General features: G+C 70.1%; 2 protein-coding genes across 3 annotated transcripts; one reads left to right on the top strand and one right to left on the bottom strand.

The window, feature by feature from the left end:
- Positions 1 to 801: 801 nt before the first annotated feature.
- Positions 802 to 7,072, bottom strand: LOC106732470 (protein mono-ADP-ribosyltransferase TIPARP-like). 2 transcript variants are annotated; one of them, XM_075901652.2, is made up of 6 exons: positions 4,601 to 7,072; positions 3,642 to 3,997; positions 3,350 to 3,521; positions 1,813 to 2,000; positions 1,467 to 1,727; positions 802 to 1,287 (listed from the first exon to the last, which is right to left on the bottom strand). In XM_075901652.2, the coding sequence occupies exons 1-6, from the start codon at positions 5,243 to 5,245 to the stop codon at positions 849 to 851; spliced, it is 2,061 nt and encodes a 686-aa protein (XP_075757767.2). In that variant the 5' UTR covers positions 5,246 to 7,072; the 3' UTR covers positions 802 to 848. The 2 variants fall into 2 exon arrangements, with proteins under 2 accessions (XP_075757767.2, XP_089630794.1); XM_089774668.1 differs by lacking the exon at positions 4,601 to 7,072 and having other exon boundaries at positions 3,642 to 4,589.
- Positions 7,073 to 7,089: 17 nt separating this feature from the next.
- Positions 7,090 to 17,491, top strand: COPZ1 (coat protein complex I subunit zeta 1). Its single transcript, XM_075901653.2, has 9 exons — positions 7,090 to 7,238; positions 11,901 to 11,969; positions 12,458 to 12,539; positions 13,250 to 13,341; positions 13,760 to 13,815; positions 15,190 to 15,267; positions 15,701 to 15,752; positions 16,625 to 16,663; positions 17,343 to 17,491. The coding sequence occupies exons 1-9, from the start codon at positions 7,221 to 7,223 to the stop codon at positions 17,388 to 17,390; spliced, it is 534 nt and encodes a 177-aa protein (XP_075757768.2). The 5' UTR covers positions 7,090 to 7,220; the 3' UTR covers positions 17,391 to 17,491.
- The last annotated feature ends 296 nt before the right edge of the window (positions 17,492 to 17,787 follow it).

Here is a 17,787-nt window from a genome sequence, read left to right as displayed (position 1 = left end):
ACAGGGCTGAGAGCCCACAGCTGTGGGGCAGGGGCTGTGGGTCGGCGTGAGGGGCACCGACAGGGCTGAGAGCCCACAGCTGTGGGGCAGGGGCTGTGGGTCGGCGTGAGGGGCACCGACAGGGCTGAGAGCCCACAGCTGTGGGGCAGGGGCTGTGGGTCGGCGTGAGGGGCACCGACAGGGCTGAGAGCCCACAGCTGTGGGGCAGGGGCTGTGGGTCGGCGTGAGGGGCACCGACAGGGCTGAGAGCCCACAGCTGTGGGGCAGGGGCTGTGGGTCGGCGTGAGGGGGACTGGTCGCCTTAGCTGATGCCAGTGTCCAAGGCACAACCCTGGGTGCAGAGCCGGAGGGCAAGTCTTTAAGGACGCGGTTGTGGGGTGTTTCCCACAAGGACCCCGCCTCCCATGGGACCCCCACTGCCAGGACTGTAGGGGAGGGGTGTGTGAGACCCACAATCCCGCCACAAGCAGCTCCCAGCAGTGCTGACCCCTCCGCTGCCCTGGGGGGCGGGCAGGGCTGTCATCTGACCCCCCCCCCCCCGCACTCTGCAAGACTCATTCTCTGGGGCTCTTCCCCCTCCTCCCAGCAGGGTTGGGGCGTCTGGTTTGAAGCTCAGACGCGGGGCAGAGATCCGGGGAAGGGAGGGGGGCACAGCCAGCTCTTCTGGGCCGTGCCGGGGGCACCCGGCTTTTCCACGCGCCCCCCCCGGCGCTGCACGGCTGCCAACCCCCCTAGACGAGGGCCAGCCCTGCCAGGCTGAGACGCGAGGCCGCGGTCTGGGCCGCGCTAGGAACACGGCAGGAGGGTGCTAAGGACACAGCCCTGTATTTCCGCCCGGCGCCCGCCCCTCACGCGCTCACGGCCACGGGCTCTGCCAGCGCCTTGTAGCGGACCAGGAAGTAGGGGTAGCACTGGCAGCTGTCGAAGATCACGAAGATCTGGGGCTTCCTCACGCAGTCCGTGCAGGAGTCCCAGAGGCGGCCGTTGCGGGCCGGGGGGGGGCGCCGGAGCGCCGGGGTGCCCCGCGCCGAGCGCCCCACCAGCACCTTGGCCAGGAACATGTAGCGCAGGCCGGCCTCGCCCGGCCTGGCGTAACCGTGGGAGTAGGAGGCGGCCGCGGCGAAGTAGCTGCCCTGCCCGTACGCCGTGCCGTTCTCCCCGGACACCCGGGGGTCAAAGTTCATCTCGCAGATGGGCCGCACTTTGTCGGGCACGGTGCCGTGGAAGAGGTGGATCTCCAAGCGGCGCCTCCGCCCACGCCGGCCGCGGGCCATGAACTGCTTCTGGCTAGGGAGACAGAGGGAGCGGGGGGGGTCACCGACAGAGATCCGGGTGCCGCCCAGCTGACTAGGTGGTGCCCCTCCCCGTGCACACTGGTGCACGGAGCAAAACTTATTCCGCACACGGATCAGCCAGCAGCAAGGGCACCACGGGAAAGCCCACAACCCGTGCCCAGCCCTCCTTACCCACAGTACTTCTGCCACAGGTAGTCGTTCCGGACCCGGTAGACGGCCAGCACCAGAGCCTTGTCCTCGGCCAGCGTGGCGTGGAACTGCTGGCACGTGGTCTGATAGGCCTTCTCTGCCGGGGCCACCTCGGCCAGCGTGTACATGTTGCCCCTTGAGGCCTTGGGGACCCAGGACGCAGGGTAGGGGCCCCAGTAGCTGTCCTGGGGGTCCTCCCCGGGGATGGCGCTGGGGGCAGGGAGGGTGGCGCTGGAGCCTGTCCTGCCAAGAGAAGACACACGGGGCAAGGCTAGTGGGGGAGGGCGCTGGGGCCAGAGGCAGGGTGGGGCCCGGCCAGGGCACTCACCACAGGTGGGGGGCCAGCACCCAGGGCGGGCGGAAGAGCGGGCGGCGCTGGATGTGGCGGGTGAAGCCTGTCCGCAGGTTGCGCTGGGTCAGCATCTTCAGGTCCACGTTGTACAGCCGGCCGCCCAGCTCAAAGGCGTGGTTCCACATGCCCTTCTCGAAGGCCGCCAGCAGCTCCCACCGCACCGGCTGGCACGGAGAGACGTGGTCACCCGCTGCCCCGTGGCCACGCTCCCCCACGCCGCTCCCCCGGCCACGTATCTGCTCCAGCCCGCTGGTCCCCCAGGCATTCCACTCCCCTGGCCACACTGACATCCGCTCCAGCCACACCACGCCCCCGGCCACGTATCCGCTCCAGCCACGCTGCTCCCCCGGCCACGTATCCGCTCCAGCCCACTGCTCCCCCGGCCACGTATCCGCTCCAGCCCGCTGGTCCCCCAGGCATTCCACTCCCCTGGCCACACTGACATCCGCTCCAGCCACACCACGCCCCCGGCCACGTATCCGCTCCAGCCCGCTGGTCCCCCAGGCATTCCACTCCCCTGGCCACACTGACATCCGCTCCAGCCACACCACGCCCCCGGCCACGTATCCGCTCCAGCCCGCTGGTCCCCCAGGCATTCCACTCCCCTGGCCACACTGACATCCGCTCCAGCCACACCACGCCCCCGGCCACGTATCCGCTCCAGCCCCCTGCTCCCCCGGCCACGTATCCGCTCCAGCCACGCTGCTCCCCCGGCCACGTATCCGCTCCAGCCACGCTGCTCCCCCGGCCACGTATTCGCTCCAGCCACGCTGCTCCCCCGGCCACGTATCTGCTCCAGCCCACTGCTCCCCCGGCCACGTATCTGCTCCAGCCCGCTGGTCCCCCAGGCATTCCACTCCCCTGGCCACACTGACATCCGCTCCAGCCACACCACGCCCCCGGCCACGTATCCGCTCCAGCCCGCTGGTCCCCCGGCCACGCCACTCCCCCGGCCACGTATCTGCTCCAGCCCGCTGGTCCCCCGGCCACGCCACTCCCCCGGCCACGTATCCGCTCCAGCCCGCTGGTCCCCCGGCCACGTATCCGCTCCAGCCCACTGCTCCCCCGGCCACGTATCCGCTCCAGCCACGCTGCTCCCCCGGCCACGTATCCGCTCCAGCCCACTGCTCCCCCGGTCACGTATCCGCTCCAGCCACGCTGCTCCCCCGGCCACGTATCCGCTCCAGCCACGCTGCTCCCCCAGCCACGTATCCGCTCCAGCCCACTGCTCCCCCGGCCACGTATCCGCTCCAGCCCACTGCTCCCCCGGCCACGTATCCGCTCCAGCCCACTGCTCCCCCGGCCACATATCCGCTCCAGCCACGCTGCTCCCCCGGCCACGTATCCGCTCCAGCCACGCTGCTCCCCGGGCCACACACCTGCTCCCTGCCTGCTGCTTTGTCCTGCTCCCCTCAGCCACACCCCCCCTCCAGCCACGCTGCTCTTCACACCAGACCACACAGGCCTTTCTTTTCTCCCCCGCCCCTCTCCTGGGATCCCCCCCTTCCCTCACCTCCTCGTACACGAGCCACTGGCCCCACTCCTCCCAGTACACCTGCCACTCCACGGGGAAGTAGGGGTTGCGGCTGGGGTCGCTGGTGTTGGAGAGGCGCCGGACGCGGTCGTAGAGCTGGTGGGGCGTCAGCTCCATGGAGTTGAGGTCGAGGGTCCAGGACGAGCCTGGCCTGGGGGGGAAGCAGGAGAGCTGTCACTGAGGGACACCCCCCCCCCCACGCTGGCAGCGAGCATCTGGGCGACGCACCCACCTCTCCCGCCTGCCGGGCCACGTCCCCCCAGCCACCTACTTGTCCAGCAGCTGCACCTCGCGGTGGCTGGGGCTGCAGTAGAGCTTCTCCAGGAGCTGCTGGGCGGCGGGGCCCACGCTGAGCCACACCCCGTCCGCCTGGCGCCGCACCTGCCAGTGGAAGGGCTTGGGGGTGTGGTGGCGCAGGCAGCGGCCCCCCGCCGGGCACTGCCCCAGCAGGAAGTCATCGCAGATCAGGACGCCGTCTCGCTGGTGGACGTGGACCTCCTCCGGGCCGGCCAACTCCAGCACCTGCCCGCCCCGGCCCAGCCCCTGGGGCTCCGGCGCGAGCAGCAGGGGGTGCTGGGCCAAGCCGAGACGGGGGCGCTTGGGCTTCTCCGCCATCAGGGTCAGGCCCTAAGGGGGGGAGAATCAGGCCAGAGCTGGGGCCAGACTGGGTCTGGGGTTCAGCTTTCTGGGGGGCCACAGGCTGGCAGGGCGCTGGAAGGATCTGAAGGGGGATGCTGCCCCCAAGGTCAGGGAACTGGTCCGGGGGGTGGGTCAGTGTTGGCCCCAACTCTGGAGCAGCTCACGCCTGATCATGGGAGGACTCCCCTAGGATTCCAGCACCGGGGGTAGGGGAATCACCCCCAATTTGCAGATGGGGAAATTGAGGCTCCGGGCCAAGGCAGGGGCTCGGCCAGCAGATCCGTGGTGGGGCTGGCAGAGGAACCCAGGTGTCCTGCGTGCCAGTCCCCTGGCCTGGCCTCCTGCCCCTCTTTCCCCCGTGCTCGGCTTATTATAGAGGGAAGCTGCCCCGATTCTCCAATCTGCAGTCCCCCCCAAAGCCGAGTCCCCCAGAGCCCCAGCGACTGGGACCACAGAGGTGAGGCCGGGGGCACAGAGCCAGCACTGCCCGGCTGCCAGGCTCCTGGGGCATTGACTTGGGGGGGGGGGGAGGCATGGGTCCCCGAGGCAGACAGACCGTCTCCTCCCCCACCCCTCCTCCCCATCACTCACCTCCTCTGCTGCCGGACAGGGCTCTTGCTTTTGCTTTTGCTTTGCTGAGTCACGGGTCCGCGGTGGAGAAGCCCAATCAGCCTGCCACCTGCGCAGGGCCCAGGGGCTGGGGTTTCCCCCGGCTCCCAGCCCTCCCCCCCCCTCGCAGGGTTGCAGTGAGACCAGTCGGGGCCCGGCCCAACGCCCCACAACAGGGCAGGGCAGGCTGGGAATGGACGCCTTGCCCCCAGGAGCAGCCAGTGAGCCGGTGGTAAAGCAAGACAGAGAACCCCAGCTCCCCTCTAACTCCCTACACCCCAGCCCCTCCCCAGAGCCAGCAAGAGAAGCCAGGAGACCTGCCCCCCCCCCCACGTCCCGCCTCCCCATGGGCACCGCCAGGAAATACAAACACGACCTTGGCACAGCGTCTGCCTGGCCCGGCTCCACTTTCTCTTTCAGTTCCGCTCCCTGCACCACGCTGCCCGTGGCACACGGAGCCCGGGGGGGGCAGGACCAGCTGCACAGAGTGGCACCTCCTTGGGGGGATGTTGTGGGGAGTGGCCCTGCGGGGGGGGGGGGGGGGGGTTGCTTTTGCTCTTCCCAGGGTGTAACCGGAGTGTGGCTTGGTCTCTCACTGCCCCCACCTGCTGCCGTCCAACCAGGCATAGGCCGGAGCCGGGCCTGAGACAGGATTCAGCGGATTTCCAGGAGGGGTGAGAGGTCTCTCAGTGCACAGGGCATCTCCAGTTCATCCCTGGCCTCTGCTCTATGCACCCCCCGCCCATGTCACTGCCGCCCCAGACCAAACCCAGTCAGCCAGCTGAGCCACGCCTCGGCTGCACCAGCTAGCCCAGAGCTGGAGCAGTCCCAGGATGGTGTCCCACCACACGGCTGCAGCCAGGGAAGAATCCTAGGAGGGGAAGGGACCTTGAGACGTCAAGTCCAGTCCCCCGCCCTCACGGCAGGACCCAGCACCGTCTAGATCATCCCTGGCAGGCATCTGTCCACTCTGCTCTTAAATATCTCCAGGGAGGGAGATTCCACGACCTCCCCAGGCAACTGATTCCAGCGTTTCACCCCCCGGACAGGTGGGAAGATTTTCCTCATGTCCGACCTCAACCTCCCTGGCTGCAGAGCCTTATTCGTTAAGGAACAAAATAAAGTGCCGGTGACCATAATAATAAAAGAAATCCGTCTCCGGCACAGCGAGAAGATCCGCCCGGCTGCAGAGTCTAGCTTCCCCTCTGGGCCTTATTGCTCCTTCTGTGCACGGCTGCTCCGCCCAGCCCCCTTTCAGAGGGGTTCACCCCTGTAGCCAGGGAGCCAGACTGGATTTCCTCTGAGTCCCGAGGGGCAGCCTGGCCTGTCATACGCTTTCTGCCCCTCTCTGCCGGGTGCTCCACACAGCTCGGCTTCCTCTAGCAGAGCCCACCTCTTGTTACCTCCTTCTTTCCGAACCTCTTTCCAACTGCCTCCTCCCCAGCTGAGCCCCCGTCCCTCGGCTTCAGGAGCTGCCCTCTCGCTAGGGGCGGGGTCCCTCTCCCCAGGCAGCGTTGTCTGCTGCTGCATCACAGCTGCAGGGCCCAGCACTCCCCCTCTTGCTCCAAAGTGCAGCAGGAGCTGGAGCTGGGGCAAGTGTAACCCCCGGGAGGGGGGGGGGGGTCACACTTTTCCCCTCGTGACCCAGTTTGGAAAAAATTGCGGATGCGCGCGACCCAACGTAGTGTGGCTGGGGCCGAGGTGGGGAGCTTTGTGGGGCAGGAGGGGACTCCACTCCCACGGGCCGGGAACCCGCTGCCGGCTGCGTCTGGGGCGCAGCCTGGTGTGAGGGGCCAGGCGGAGCAGGACGCTGCCTCAGCCCCCGGTGCACTGCAGACAGGCAGCAGGTTCCCGGCGGGCGGGAGTGCGGGGCGAGTGCTCGGGGCAGGGCGGGGAGCCCCGTGTGCTCCCCCCACCCCAGGAGCCAGGCCAGGCCGGGGGCTGCCTTAGCCCCCCGCTCTCCGGACCCCTGCAGCCCGGGCGACGCTCCTCACCCCAAGGCCCTGGGCCCTGCTGGGGGGTGTCGGGGCGCGGGTCAGGGCCCCCCCCCATGCCTGGGCCATGTGCCCCCGTGGGGCTAGCGGGGAAACTGAGGCACGGGGTGGGGGGGTGACATATGGAGGTCACATGGGTGCACACCCCCAGGGGGAGCCATTGGCCTGCGGGGGGGGGAGGGGAATGACTGGCCCCGCCCACCAGCATGACTCCTCCCCCTGCCCTCAGGGTCATGACCCCCATGAAGGCGGGTCGGGGCTGCTTCCGGTCATGTGACGTGCCGGCGAGGGGCCTGACGTCACCGCTTCGCTGGTCGCCGTGGGAACTAGCCCGCCCTCCCGGCGCTGCGGCGGGGGCGGAGCGAGTGACCGACAGGGTCGCCTTCCAATCGCCAAGCACGCTCTCCGAAGGCGGTGGGGCGGGGCCCAGCGGGCCCCGCCCACTTATTGGAAGCCACTTTCTGGTTGGCTGGCCGGGATAGGGTCGCCAGCCAATGAGCAGTTAGAATGCGGAAGGGGCGGGGCCCCGAGCTGCGATTGGCGGGCGAGTAACCAATGGCGCGCGGCCCCTGTCGCTCCGGCTCCACGTAGGCATCGCGGAGGGCAAGATGGAGGCGCTGATCCTGGTAGGAGCGGGCCGGGGGAGCGGGCGCCGCCGGGGGGGGACTGAAGGGGGAGGGGCACAGCCCCGGGGGGGGGAGATGGGGGGAGGGGTCGCTGCCGATGGGGGAGGGGCACAGCCCCGGGGGGGGGGGAGATGGGGGGAGGGGTCGCTGCTGATGGGGGAGGGGCACAGCCCCGGGGGGGGGGAGATGGGGGAGGGGTCGCTGCTGATGGGGGAGGGGCACAGCCCCGGGTCGCTGCTGATGGGGGAGGGGCACAGCCCCGGGGGGGGGGAGATGGGGGGAGGGGTCACTGCTGATGGGGGAGGGGCACAGCCCCGGGGGGGAGATGGGGGGAGGGGTCACTGCTGATGGGGGAGGGGCACAGCCCCGGGGGGGGAGATGGGGGGAGGGGTCGCTGCTGATGGGGGAGGGGCACAGCCCCGGGGGGGGAGATGGGGGGAGGGGTCGCTGCTGATGGTGGAGGGGCACAGCCCGGGGGGGGGAGATGGGGGGAGGGGTCACTGCTGATGGGGGAGGGGCACAGCCCCGGGGGGGGAGATGGGGGGAGGGGTCACTGCTGATGGGGGAGGGGCACAGCCCCGGGGGGGGAGATGGGGGGAGGGGTCACTGCTGATGGGGGAGGGGCAGCTCTGTTAAACCCTTCAGGGCAGCTCTGGTCTGGGGAGGGATCCGTGGGGCTGGACCCAGGGTTGGGGGATGAATCTAGGGGAGTGAAAACCTCTGTGGGCTTTGTGTGTCTGGGCCAGCAGCTGTTCGAGGGCCGGGAAGGTGAACCTGCCATATCTTGGCGCAGAAACATCCCCGGCCTCAAGCTTTTATTACCTTGTACCCCAGAGCCCAGCCGTCCGGAGGGTTGTTCTGAAGGGTGAAGTCGTTCTGTGGGTACGATTCCTTCCCAGCCAAGTAGCCGCCTGGGTGATCCGGGAAGCCCTGCTACTTGCTTGCCCGTATTTTTTGTGGGCGAGTCAGGCCTCCTGGCTTCTGTTCCCAGCTCTGCCACTGGCCAGCTGCTGGACGTGACGTCCCTGCCTCAGTTTCCGCTACTATCGCCATCTTTCTTTGTAAAGCGCTCGGAGGCCTACTGAGGCTGCCGACACCTGGTCTAAAGTGCCCTTCTGTCTTGCTGCCCGCAGCTCCCTGCCTCTCTCCTTTGTCTGCAGACAGATTCCCTAGTCGCCTTTGCTGCTAATAATACTAAAGTCCGAGCCACATTGCTTGGCTGCGTGCATCTCTCCTCTGGCCCCGTGCCCTAGTTCGGGTCCTGGCAGCGAGAACCGGCTGTGGCACAGCTACTGTTTGCGTGCTGGACGGCCGAGCGCCCGCTTGCATTGGCTGAAGTCTCATTTATTGACACGTTTGAATGACACCATCAGCCCCGTGTGTGCCCCAACGCAGGGCGTCTTGTTGGCTTGACACGGCCCTCGGCCCAAACCAAAAGCCTCCAGAGAGACCAGGCCGCAGCGTCCCGCCCGCCGGGCCCTCTGCCCCAGAAGCGCGCGTTACGCCTTTAAAACGTGGGTTGCTTCGCTGTGCTCCGCAGTGCAGCCTGGCTCCGGGGCCGTGTAAAATCCTCTGGCTTTCTCTGCCGGGCTTGCGTCTCCTTTCCGCGCAGAGGGGCTGGGAGGGGGAGAGGCAGCGCTTTTCCTTCTAGCTTGCCAGGCTAATCCAGTGTGCGGGGCAGCAGCTACTGTGAGTTCCAAGCCAGGTGCCAAAGAAGCTTGTGGCTTTTCAAGCTGCTTCCTTTGGATTGTGTAGCCCTGCCCTCCGGGTCGGTCCCCTTCGCCGCCTCTAGAGAGGCTGGGTCCAGTTGAGGGTGAGCCGTCTGGGGGGCAGGGCTTGGAGGGGAACCTAGATCTGCAGGGCTGCCCATCCAGCTGAGCCCCACCTTGGAGGGGAATCTCCGGACCGGGGCGGGATGCAGTTACGGGCCGGGGTGGGCTTGAATAAAGCAAAGTGCGACTGCAAATCCCATCCGGCCACGTTGATTCTGTGCGCTGGTTAGTGGAGGAAGGGCAGTTTAACCCTTCACGCGCTGGGGGGGATTAAGCGAATTCGGAGTAAGGCCCCCTTAGCCCGGAGCGAGAGCGTCCACACGCGGCGTTAATGGGATTGACTCCCCATGGTGACAAGCCCAGAAGAGTCACTGGTCACTTGCAGTGCTGTCCGGGGGGGCAGCGGGTGCCTGGTGCCTCTGAGCATTGGGCCTCAGGTTGTGCGCCCCCCAGTCAGACCCTTAGGGTGCCCCACAAAAGGAGGACCCTCCCCCCATGGCTTGGTTGCTCCTGGCAGGTTCAGCCCGTGGTTTGGATTCGGGGCTGGGGCTGAGCCCGGCTTTCTGACAGGGCCCTTCCTGAGGGCAGGGGCCGCAGGATCTGGCCCATTCCCTGCCACCTCGGCCGTGCTTGGCTCCGGGGGGAGCCCCCTCCCGAGAAGCCAGGCTCCTGTCCTCTCCCCCTGCCCCTGGAGACACAAGGAGGAGCCACTCTGGGGAGGGGCCCTTGGGGTCGCAGAGACGGGGCCCTGCCATGCTGTGCCCCAGGGAAGCCAGTCAGGGGCCCGATCCTGGACTGTGCTGGGCACTGGCGGCCTCGATGGAGGGCAGAGGGCATCCCGGGCGATTGGCTGCATGTGGGGCAGGCCCTGGCAGCCTCCCCCAGGGGCCGGTTCTCCCTGGCAGAGTCTCAGCTGCAGGGGAGGTTACCGGGCCCCGCTGGGAAGTGCCTTGCCCGCCCCTGACCCACAGGCGGGTGGGTTCCTGCCCCGTGGCCTGGCCGGGGGCCTGGGGGGCCCGTGCCCCGATGCGGAGCCGCAGCGTTTGAGGTGAAGTTCTGTGTTACACTCCGGCCGTGGCTACGAGGGGTCAGTGCATCACAGAACTTTGTCTCGAGAGCTTCTTAGCGTCTGTCTCCTGGGCCCCCCACCCCCTCGCGTGCTCTGCAGCCCTCGCCGGGGGGTCCTGGCCCACGGGGGCTCTGCCGCAGGCTGGCTGGGGCTTAGACGGCCTGATACGGCCACTGCAGCCCCCCGCAGCCCCTTCACCGTGACAGCTGGGGAGGCCCGGCCTGGCCCCAGGCGACCGCTGTCTCCTGCTCTGGGGGGCTGGAAGCGCAGATGCTGCCAGGCCCCAGGCCCTTAGCCCTGCCAACAGCGGGTTGGGCGACTTCAGGGTGCCAGCCTGAGCCCTGCCAAGGCTGCTCCCCTGCCTGGGGCCCAGGAGCTGATCCCCTGCCCCCGCCCCGCCCGTGTAAATTCGACCTTGTGGCTGCCTGGCTTGGAGGGGCCTGCAGGCCTGGGCCTCTTCTCGTCTGATCCCCCAGGCTGTGCCGGGCTGGCGCGCTGCCCCCCCCCCCCCCGGCTGTCGTCAGGGCCCAGCAGGCCGGGGCTGCCGTCACGGGGCCAGCCTGGGTGGGCAGGGACTTGCCGTGAGCCGGACCGGGGTGGGGAGGAGCCGCTGTGGGGCGCCAGGAGCCTGGGGGCTGAGCCGGTGCCCTCTGGGCTGGGAGCTGCCCTCGTGGCCGGGGCAGCTTCCCAGGCCCTATGCTCAGGGATCCCTGTGGGGACAGGCGCTCTCCAAACCCCTTGTCCCGGCCCTGAGGAGTCCAGAGCCCCTAGTGCTCCCCCCGGGCCCTGGCCCCACCCTGGGGCACGGAGCCGCCATTACCCCAGCTCTCTACTGCCTCCTTCGTGGCCTCTGCGCCTGGCCCGGAGGGACCGTGGCCCCCAGCCCTCCCTGCTCAGAGGAGCCGACTCTCCCCGGCACACATAGCGCCTGCGCCTCCTCTGACTGCACGGCACGGCCAGGACTTGACCCCCTGAGTCCTGGCTCCCAGCCCCCTGCTCCAACCACTAGACTCCACAGCCTCATCTTGGCAGCTGTCAGGCTGCGGCTGGCCGGGGTGGGCAGTGCTAACCGCGGGGCCGGCGCTGCCTGGGCAGTACAGGAAGCTGGCTCGCCCGATAGCAGCCGGTTATTTATACCCACCGACGCGCCAGCTTGTCGGTAGCTGGGCCCAGCTGGCTGAGGCAGGGGGCTGCAGGGGGGTCGGAGCAGGGAGCTGCCCGGTGCTAGGGCCTGCAGGCCTGGCTGGCATTGGGGGTCGGGCACTGGCCCTGTCTGGGGAGGTGAGTGTGGGGGGGGCAGACAGTGGCAGGGGCAGGTTACAGAAGCACCCCGGTGCAGCTGGGGCTGCCTTGCTCTGCAAGCCCCTGGGTAGGGTGAGAGGTGCCAGGGAGGCAGGGTCTGTGTGGGCCAGGCGAGGGGGGTTCGTCCCCCGCGGGGAGGGGTAAGCCCGGCCCTGTGTGGAGACCCCCCCGGGGACTGCGTCCACATCTGGGGTGCCGGCTGAGGACAGCCGACGGGGGGGAGAGGGGGTTTCGAGCCCTGCTGCCCTGGGCTGGGGTCGGTGCTGTGCCGAGATCCCTGCCCTGGGGCGGCCCCACGCCCCCCATAGGAGTGCGGCTCCCGGCTTGTGCACGCCGTGGGCCATTTCTGCCTCGGGCCTAGCCCTGGGGCCGCAGCGCCTGCCCCCTGTGGCCATGGGCTCCTGGCGCTGAGGGGCCTGGCCCGGCGGCCCCGTCCGGCTGCGCTCTCGCCGGGCAGGGAGGGGGGCGGGAGCGGCAGGGCCGGATGGGGCCGGGCAGTGACTGGGCCTGTCTCTGCAGGAGCCGTCGCTGTACACGGTGAAAGCCGTCCTCATCCTCGACAACGATGGCGACCGCCTCTTCGCCAAGGTGGGTGCCGGCCGGCCACGGGGTGCGTGGGGGGGCGGGGTGGGGGCAGGGCCCTGGGGACAGTGGGGAGGGGCTGGGCTCTGGGCCCCGGGGACACTGGGGGGGGCAGTGGCCGGGCTCTGGGCCACGGGGATGCTCGGGGGGGGCAGAGGCCGTGCCCTGGGGATGCCGGGGAGGGGGGGGCAGGGGCATGGCCCTGGGGACAGTGGGGAGGGGCTGGGCTCTGGGCCCCAGGGACGCCCCCGACTGTACCCCGAGCAGGGACCTGGGATTCTCGGGAATGGGGGGCGTGAGGGGAGCGGTTCTGGAACCAGACTCAGGGCCCAGCAAACTCCCCTCAGTCCTGACCCGCAGCCCCCGGCAGCTCTGCCCGTTCCCCTCCGTCCGGTGCCCACCCCCAGCGCTGGGAGTCGACGGGGGGCCAGGCTGGCGCTGGCCGGGCGCGGGGGCTGAGCCAGGGCAGCGTGATGCCGCGCCTCTCCCCACAGTACTACGACGACACGTACCCCACCCCCAAGGAGCAGAAAGCCTTCGAGAAGAACATCTTCAACAAGACCCACCGGACAGACAGTACGGGCCGGCCGGGCGGGGGGAGGCTCGTGGGGTCCTGGGGGAGACGGGGGGCTGCCTGATTCATGGACGCTGCAGTGGGGGGACGGTTCCTCGGTCCCAGGGGCTCACAGGGGGGGGAGGGGACACTGCTCTGTGTCCCAGGGGCTCCACGTGGAGGTCAGACACCGTGTGCTGGGTCCCGGGGGGGCCGGTTCAGACACCGTGCGCTGGGTCCCGGGGGGGGGCCGGTTCAGACACCGTGTGCTGGGTCCCGGGGGGGCCGGTTCAGACCCCGTGCGCTGGGTCCCGGGGGGGGGGGGCCGGTTCAGACCCCGTGCGCTGGGTCCCGGGGGGGGGGCCGGTTCAGACACCGTGCGCTGGGTCCCGGGGGGGCCGGTTCAGACACCGTGCGCCGGGTCCCGGGGGGGCCGGTTCAGACCCCGTGCGCTGGGTCCCGGGGGGGCCGGTTCAGACACCGTGCGCCGGGTCCCGGGGGGGCCGGTTCAGACACCGTGCGCCGGGTCCCGGGGGGCCGGTTCGGACACCGTGTGCTGGGTCCCGGGGGGGCCCCGGGCCCCTCTCTGAGGGCAGACCTGTGACCGGGGCCCGTGGGCTGGGCTGGCCGCTGTGGGCGTGTGGGATCGCAGTAGCACGGGGGGCGGGGCGGGATCGGGACTCGATGGGGCGCTTGCTCGGGGCCCTGCCCTCACGCCCGGCCTGTCCCCCAGGCGAGATCGCCCTGCTGGAGGGGCTGACCGTGGTCTACAAGAGCAGCATCGACCTCTACTTCTACGTCATCGGCAGCTCCTACGAGAACGAGGTGCCCGGCCAGGCCCGCCGGGGGGGGGGGGGGGGGTCAGAGGCTCTGTGCCTACAGGGAGCCGGGTGCTGGCTCCCACGCGGTTTCCCAGGGGCGCTGCTTGACCCTGGGCCTCCAGGCATGGGGGGCTGCCTGCACGGGGCCCCCTTTCACGTGGGGAGCTTGCCCTGAGCTCCGCCCCCCAGCAGCCCCTCCTGTGCCCCACCCCCGTTGTACCCAGTGGGCATTGGGCCCCTTTGCACATCAAGGCCACCTCAGCCCCCGTCTGAGCAGTGATGATGCCCTGCCGGGCCCCCGCCTGCCCATCTCCAGCCGGTGCCCACCAGGGCCCCCCCCCCGGGGCCCGGCTTGGCGGCTGGCCGGGGGCTTGGCCTGCGGGGGGCGCCGCCCTCCCTGACCTGCGTCTCTCCGCTTGCAGCTGATGCTCATGGCCGTGCTGAACTGCCTCTTCGACTCGCTCAGCCAGATGCTGAGGTAAGGCCGGGGGCGGGGGGTGCCCAGAGGGGGTGGGGGGGGCTGGCCAGCCTGGAGCTGTCCAGGGCTCTGGGGCAGGGAGCCAGGGGCTCAGCGTGCTGCTGGAAGCCGCCCCAGTGGGCGGGGCACTGGCATGGGGCTGCTGATTCGGCAGGGCAGGTGCCCAGATGCCACGGGGATGGGCTGCAAGGTAAGAGCTGAGCCAGGACGAAGTGACTCCCAAAGGCCTGCCGTTGGGGGTCAGCTCCCGGCCCCGAGTCTCCAGACCCCTGGGGCCTGGCTGGATGTGTCTGGGCACCGGGCTGTGGGCGAGGTCCCGACAGGCCCAGGAGAAACGGCCGGTTCCACCAGAGCAGCCGCTAAAGCTCTTGGGCACGATCCTGCCAGCGCCCCGCCCCTCCTCTCCCCCCGACGGCTCCTCGCCCGCCCCTCGACGCCAGCAAGGGGGATCTTTCTGGGGCAGGGGAGCTGTGCAGGGCCCGGCGAGCTGCCAGCCCAGCAGGGGGATGAGCCGGGGGGGCCCCGGTCCCTGGCGGGATCGCCAGCCCCACTGAGAATGGGACGGACGAGACCAGAGTTCCTGCCGTGTTCCCCAGCTGACAGGCGTGGGGAGATGGGGGGGGGCTGGAGATGGGGGTGGGGGAGCTGGAGAGGGGACCCGGGGGAGGGGGGCTGGAGATGGGGGTGGGGGAGCTGGAGAGGGGACCCGGGGGAGGGGGGCTGGAGATGGGGGTGGGGGAGCTGGAGATGGGACCCAGGGGAGGGGGCTGGAGATGGGGGTGGGGGAGCTGGAGAGGGGCCCCGGGGGAGGGGGGCTGGAGATGGGGGGGGGGAGCTGGAGAGGGGACCCGGGGGAGGGGGGCTGGAGATGGGGGTGGGGGAGCTGGAGAGGGGACCCGGGGGAGGGGGCTGGAGACGGGGGGGGCTGGAGAGCTGACTGGCAGCGTTGTGCAAACAGCGCCCACCCGGCGGGTCAGCACTTGAGGGCTCGCGCCAGGCTCCCTGACCTCACGGGCCCAGCGCCCGCTCTCCCGCCTCGGCGCAAAGGCCAGGGAGGGGCCTACCGGGCCAGTCCTCGTCCCTGCTGTCCCGGAGGCTCAGGAGCCACGTGCCCGGCCCAGGGGACACTGTTGGCTCCTCTCCCGGCCCGGCTGAGAGCATCACCCGGCGGGTTCCTGGTCCGTGTCGCTGGGCGGCTCCCCCCGCGGAGCCAGGCAGCCCCCCCCCCCGCGGAGCCAGGCAGCCCCCCCCCATGGAGCCAGGCAGCCCCCCCCCACGGAGCCAGGCAGCCCCCCCCCACGGAGCCAGGCAGCCCCCCCCCACGGAGCAGGGGGGAGCTGGCCCTCGGCCTGACCGGGCGGGTCTGTCTCGCAGGAAGAACGTGGAGAAACGCGCCCTGCTGGACAACATGGAGGGGCTCTTCCTGGCTGTGGATGAGATCGTGGATGGGGGGTGAGCACCTGTATCCCCCCCTCCCCCAATGCCCGTAGGACGTGAGGGTCCTGCTCCCGCCAGGGGACCCCGGGCTGCACCGTCCTCCCTGCCCCCAGGCTGTCTGGGGCCCATCTTGCCAGCCCCTGAGAGCCCCGGGCAAATTGTCCGGTCCACATTCCCAAGGGCCTGGCTGCCCAGACACCCAGCCCCCTGCAAGCCCCGTCCCAGCCCCACTGCTCAGTGCCCCCGGCTCCCTGGGAGCCCCGCTTTGTGCCAGATGGGCGGTTGGGGGCTGCTCCGAGTTGCACTGGGACCCGGGGGGTGAGAAACCCCCCAGCTTCCCCAGGCGGGGCCATTGGTGCGGCACCGGGCGGGATCTGCCCCCATGGGCCCCGCGGGCAGGGGCTTCTGTCTGGGCACAGGCTTACCGGGCTGCGTGCTCCTCCCTCAGCGTCATCCTGGAGAGCGACCCCCAGCAGGTGGTGCACCGAGTGGCCGTGCGGGTAAGTGAGTGGCACCCGGCTCCCCCCCGTGGACAGCCCCGCCCCTTCCGAGCGCGTGCCCCCCCCCCGTGGACAGCCCCGCCCCCTCCGAGCGCGCCCCCCCCGGCGGACAGCCCCGCCCCCGCCGAGCGCGCGCCCCCCCCCCCGTGGACAGCCCCGCCCCCCCCCAGCCGCGCCCCCCCCCCCCGCGTGGACAGCCCCCCCACCCCCTCCGAGCTCCGCCCCCCCCCTGTGGACAGCCCCGCCCCCTCCGAGCGCCCACCACCTCCCCCTGCAGACAGCCCCCCCCGAGCGCCCTCCCCCCATGGGCGGACAGCCCCACTTTTGTCCCTGTTTGATACCCCGCAGCCCGTCGCCATGCCAGCTGCCCATTCTGCCCCGGATGGGCACCCCGAGAACGCCGTGGGGGGCCTGCTCCCCGGAATGGCCTGGCCCTGGGAGGGGCAGCGGGAGCCCTCAGGGCACAGTGTCCCCCCTGCTGTGCCCCTGCCCGTCTCCTGGGCAGCCCCCCAGAGCCAGCTCCTGCCTTCCAGCCCCCAGGGCGGGCGTGGCTGCTAAGCAGGCTGGGCCGGAGGAGGGAGGGGGCCTGTGCCTCCTAGGGCCCTAGCATGGGGTGAGAGCAGTGGCCCCCCACTTTGTGCTGGCGGAGCCGCGGCAGCCGGCAGGGAGCCACTGAAAGGGGCCGGGGGGTTACGATGGGGCGGGGCCCGTGAGCCATTGAAGGTGCCCACCCAGCCGCGTTGGGGGAGGTTGCAGGGCAGCTCCCGGAGGCCTTTGGGGGACAGGGCAGCCCCCTCCCAGCGCTGGGGGCGTGAGCACGGTGCCCCCGTGCCGGGAGCCGGAGGGGCTGCCCCATGGCGTGTCTGTTGCAGGGCGAAGACGTCCCCCTGACGGAGCAGACAGTCTCTCAGGTACGTCCCTCCAGCTCGCAGGCCTGTGTCTGTCCCATCCCCTGCTCGTGTTGGGGAGCCAGGCCCTGCCCGGCCCGCTGGGATCTGCCCCTGGTTTCCCTACAGACCCCAGCGCCCCCTAGTGGGCTCTGTGGACTATGCGGGATTCCCTCCTGACCCCTTCCCAGAGCCGGTGGGGGCTGCCCCGCATGCTCCTGCCTGGGGCTGCTCTTCCCTTCTGATGGGCCAGCCGCTCGCCGGCCGAAGCCCTCGACTGCAGCGTGCCCAGCTGGGCAGAGCGCCCTGCCTGTGCCCGGGCAGGGGCCGAGTCCCGCTCAGGCAGGGCTGAGCCACACGACGGATCCTGATCCCCGATCCAGCACCCTCTGCCCCACTGTGAGGCAGGGCCTGTCCTGGTTAATTGAGACTCCTGGGGTCCCAGGAGTGTGGGCAGGGGCACTCCCTACCCACCCGGGGCCGGCGGCTGTGGGCCAGGTTGGCAGCGGAGGGCATCCCTTGGTCTGTCTGTTCTCCCACCGGTCTCCTGCTGGATCCAGCCTGGCAAACCTTTGTCCTTTCTCCATAGGTGTGGGGGATGGGGCCAGGCCAGCAGGACGCTAGAGGAGAGGGGAGGGGAGGGGAGAAGGGGATCTGCCCCCCAACTCCTCCTGCTGAGCTGCCCCCCTTCTGTGCTTTCCAGGTGCTGCAGTCGGCCAAGGAACAGATCAAGTGGTCTCTGCTGCGGTAGGGCCCGGATCCCACCGCTGACACCATCTCTACTGTGTCCCTCACCCCCGTCCTGTCTGACGCACTGCCTGGCGCTCTAACACGCTGGAGGATTTTGCTGGCTCTGGTGTCTGGCTCTTTTCTGCTCCCCTGCCCCATAGCAATGGGGAACCTCACCCAGGCTCAGAGGTGGCTGCTGCCCAGCCCAGCCATTGGTTGTGCCCCTGGCCCCACGGGGGTTCCCCACAGATTCCTTGCTGCGCATAGGATGGCACCCTGGGCCGTGCCTCACTGCTGCCCTGGGTGGGGCTCTGTTTCCTGGCCTAGCAGCCTCTTTGGGGGGGGGGGAGCTTCTCCACATCACCCCGCCTCCTCCTGTCCAGGGCAGTGCCCCCCCTGGGGGTGGGACGCTGGGCTCT

This window comes from Pelodiscus sinensis, chromosome 31, assembly GCF_052426305.1.
Source record: "Pelodiscus sinensis isolate ZL-2025 chromosome 31, ASM5242630v1, whole genome shotgun sequence".
In the NCBI taxonomy this organism is placed as follows: domain Eukaryota; kingdom Metazoa; phylum Chordata; order Testudines; family Trionychidae; genus Pelodiscus; species Pelodiscus sinensis.
The sequence above is the reverse complement of the archived record's forward strand: the minus strand, read 5'-3'. Positions and strand labels throughout refer to the sequence as shown.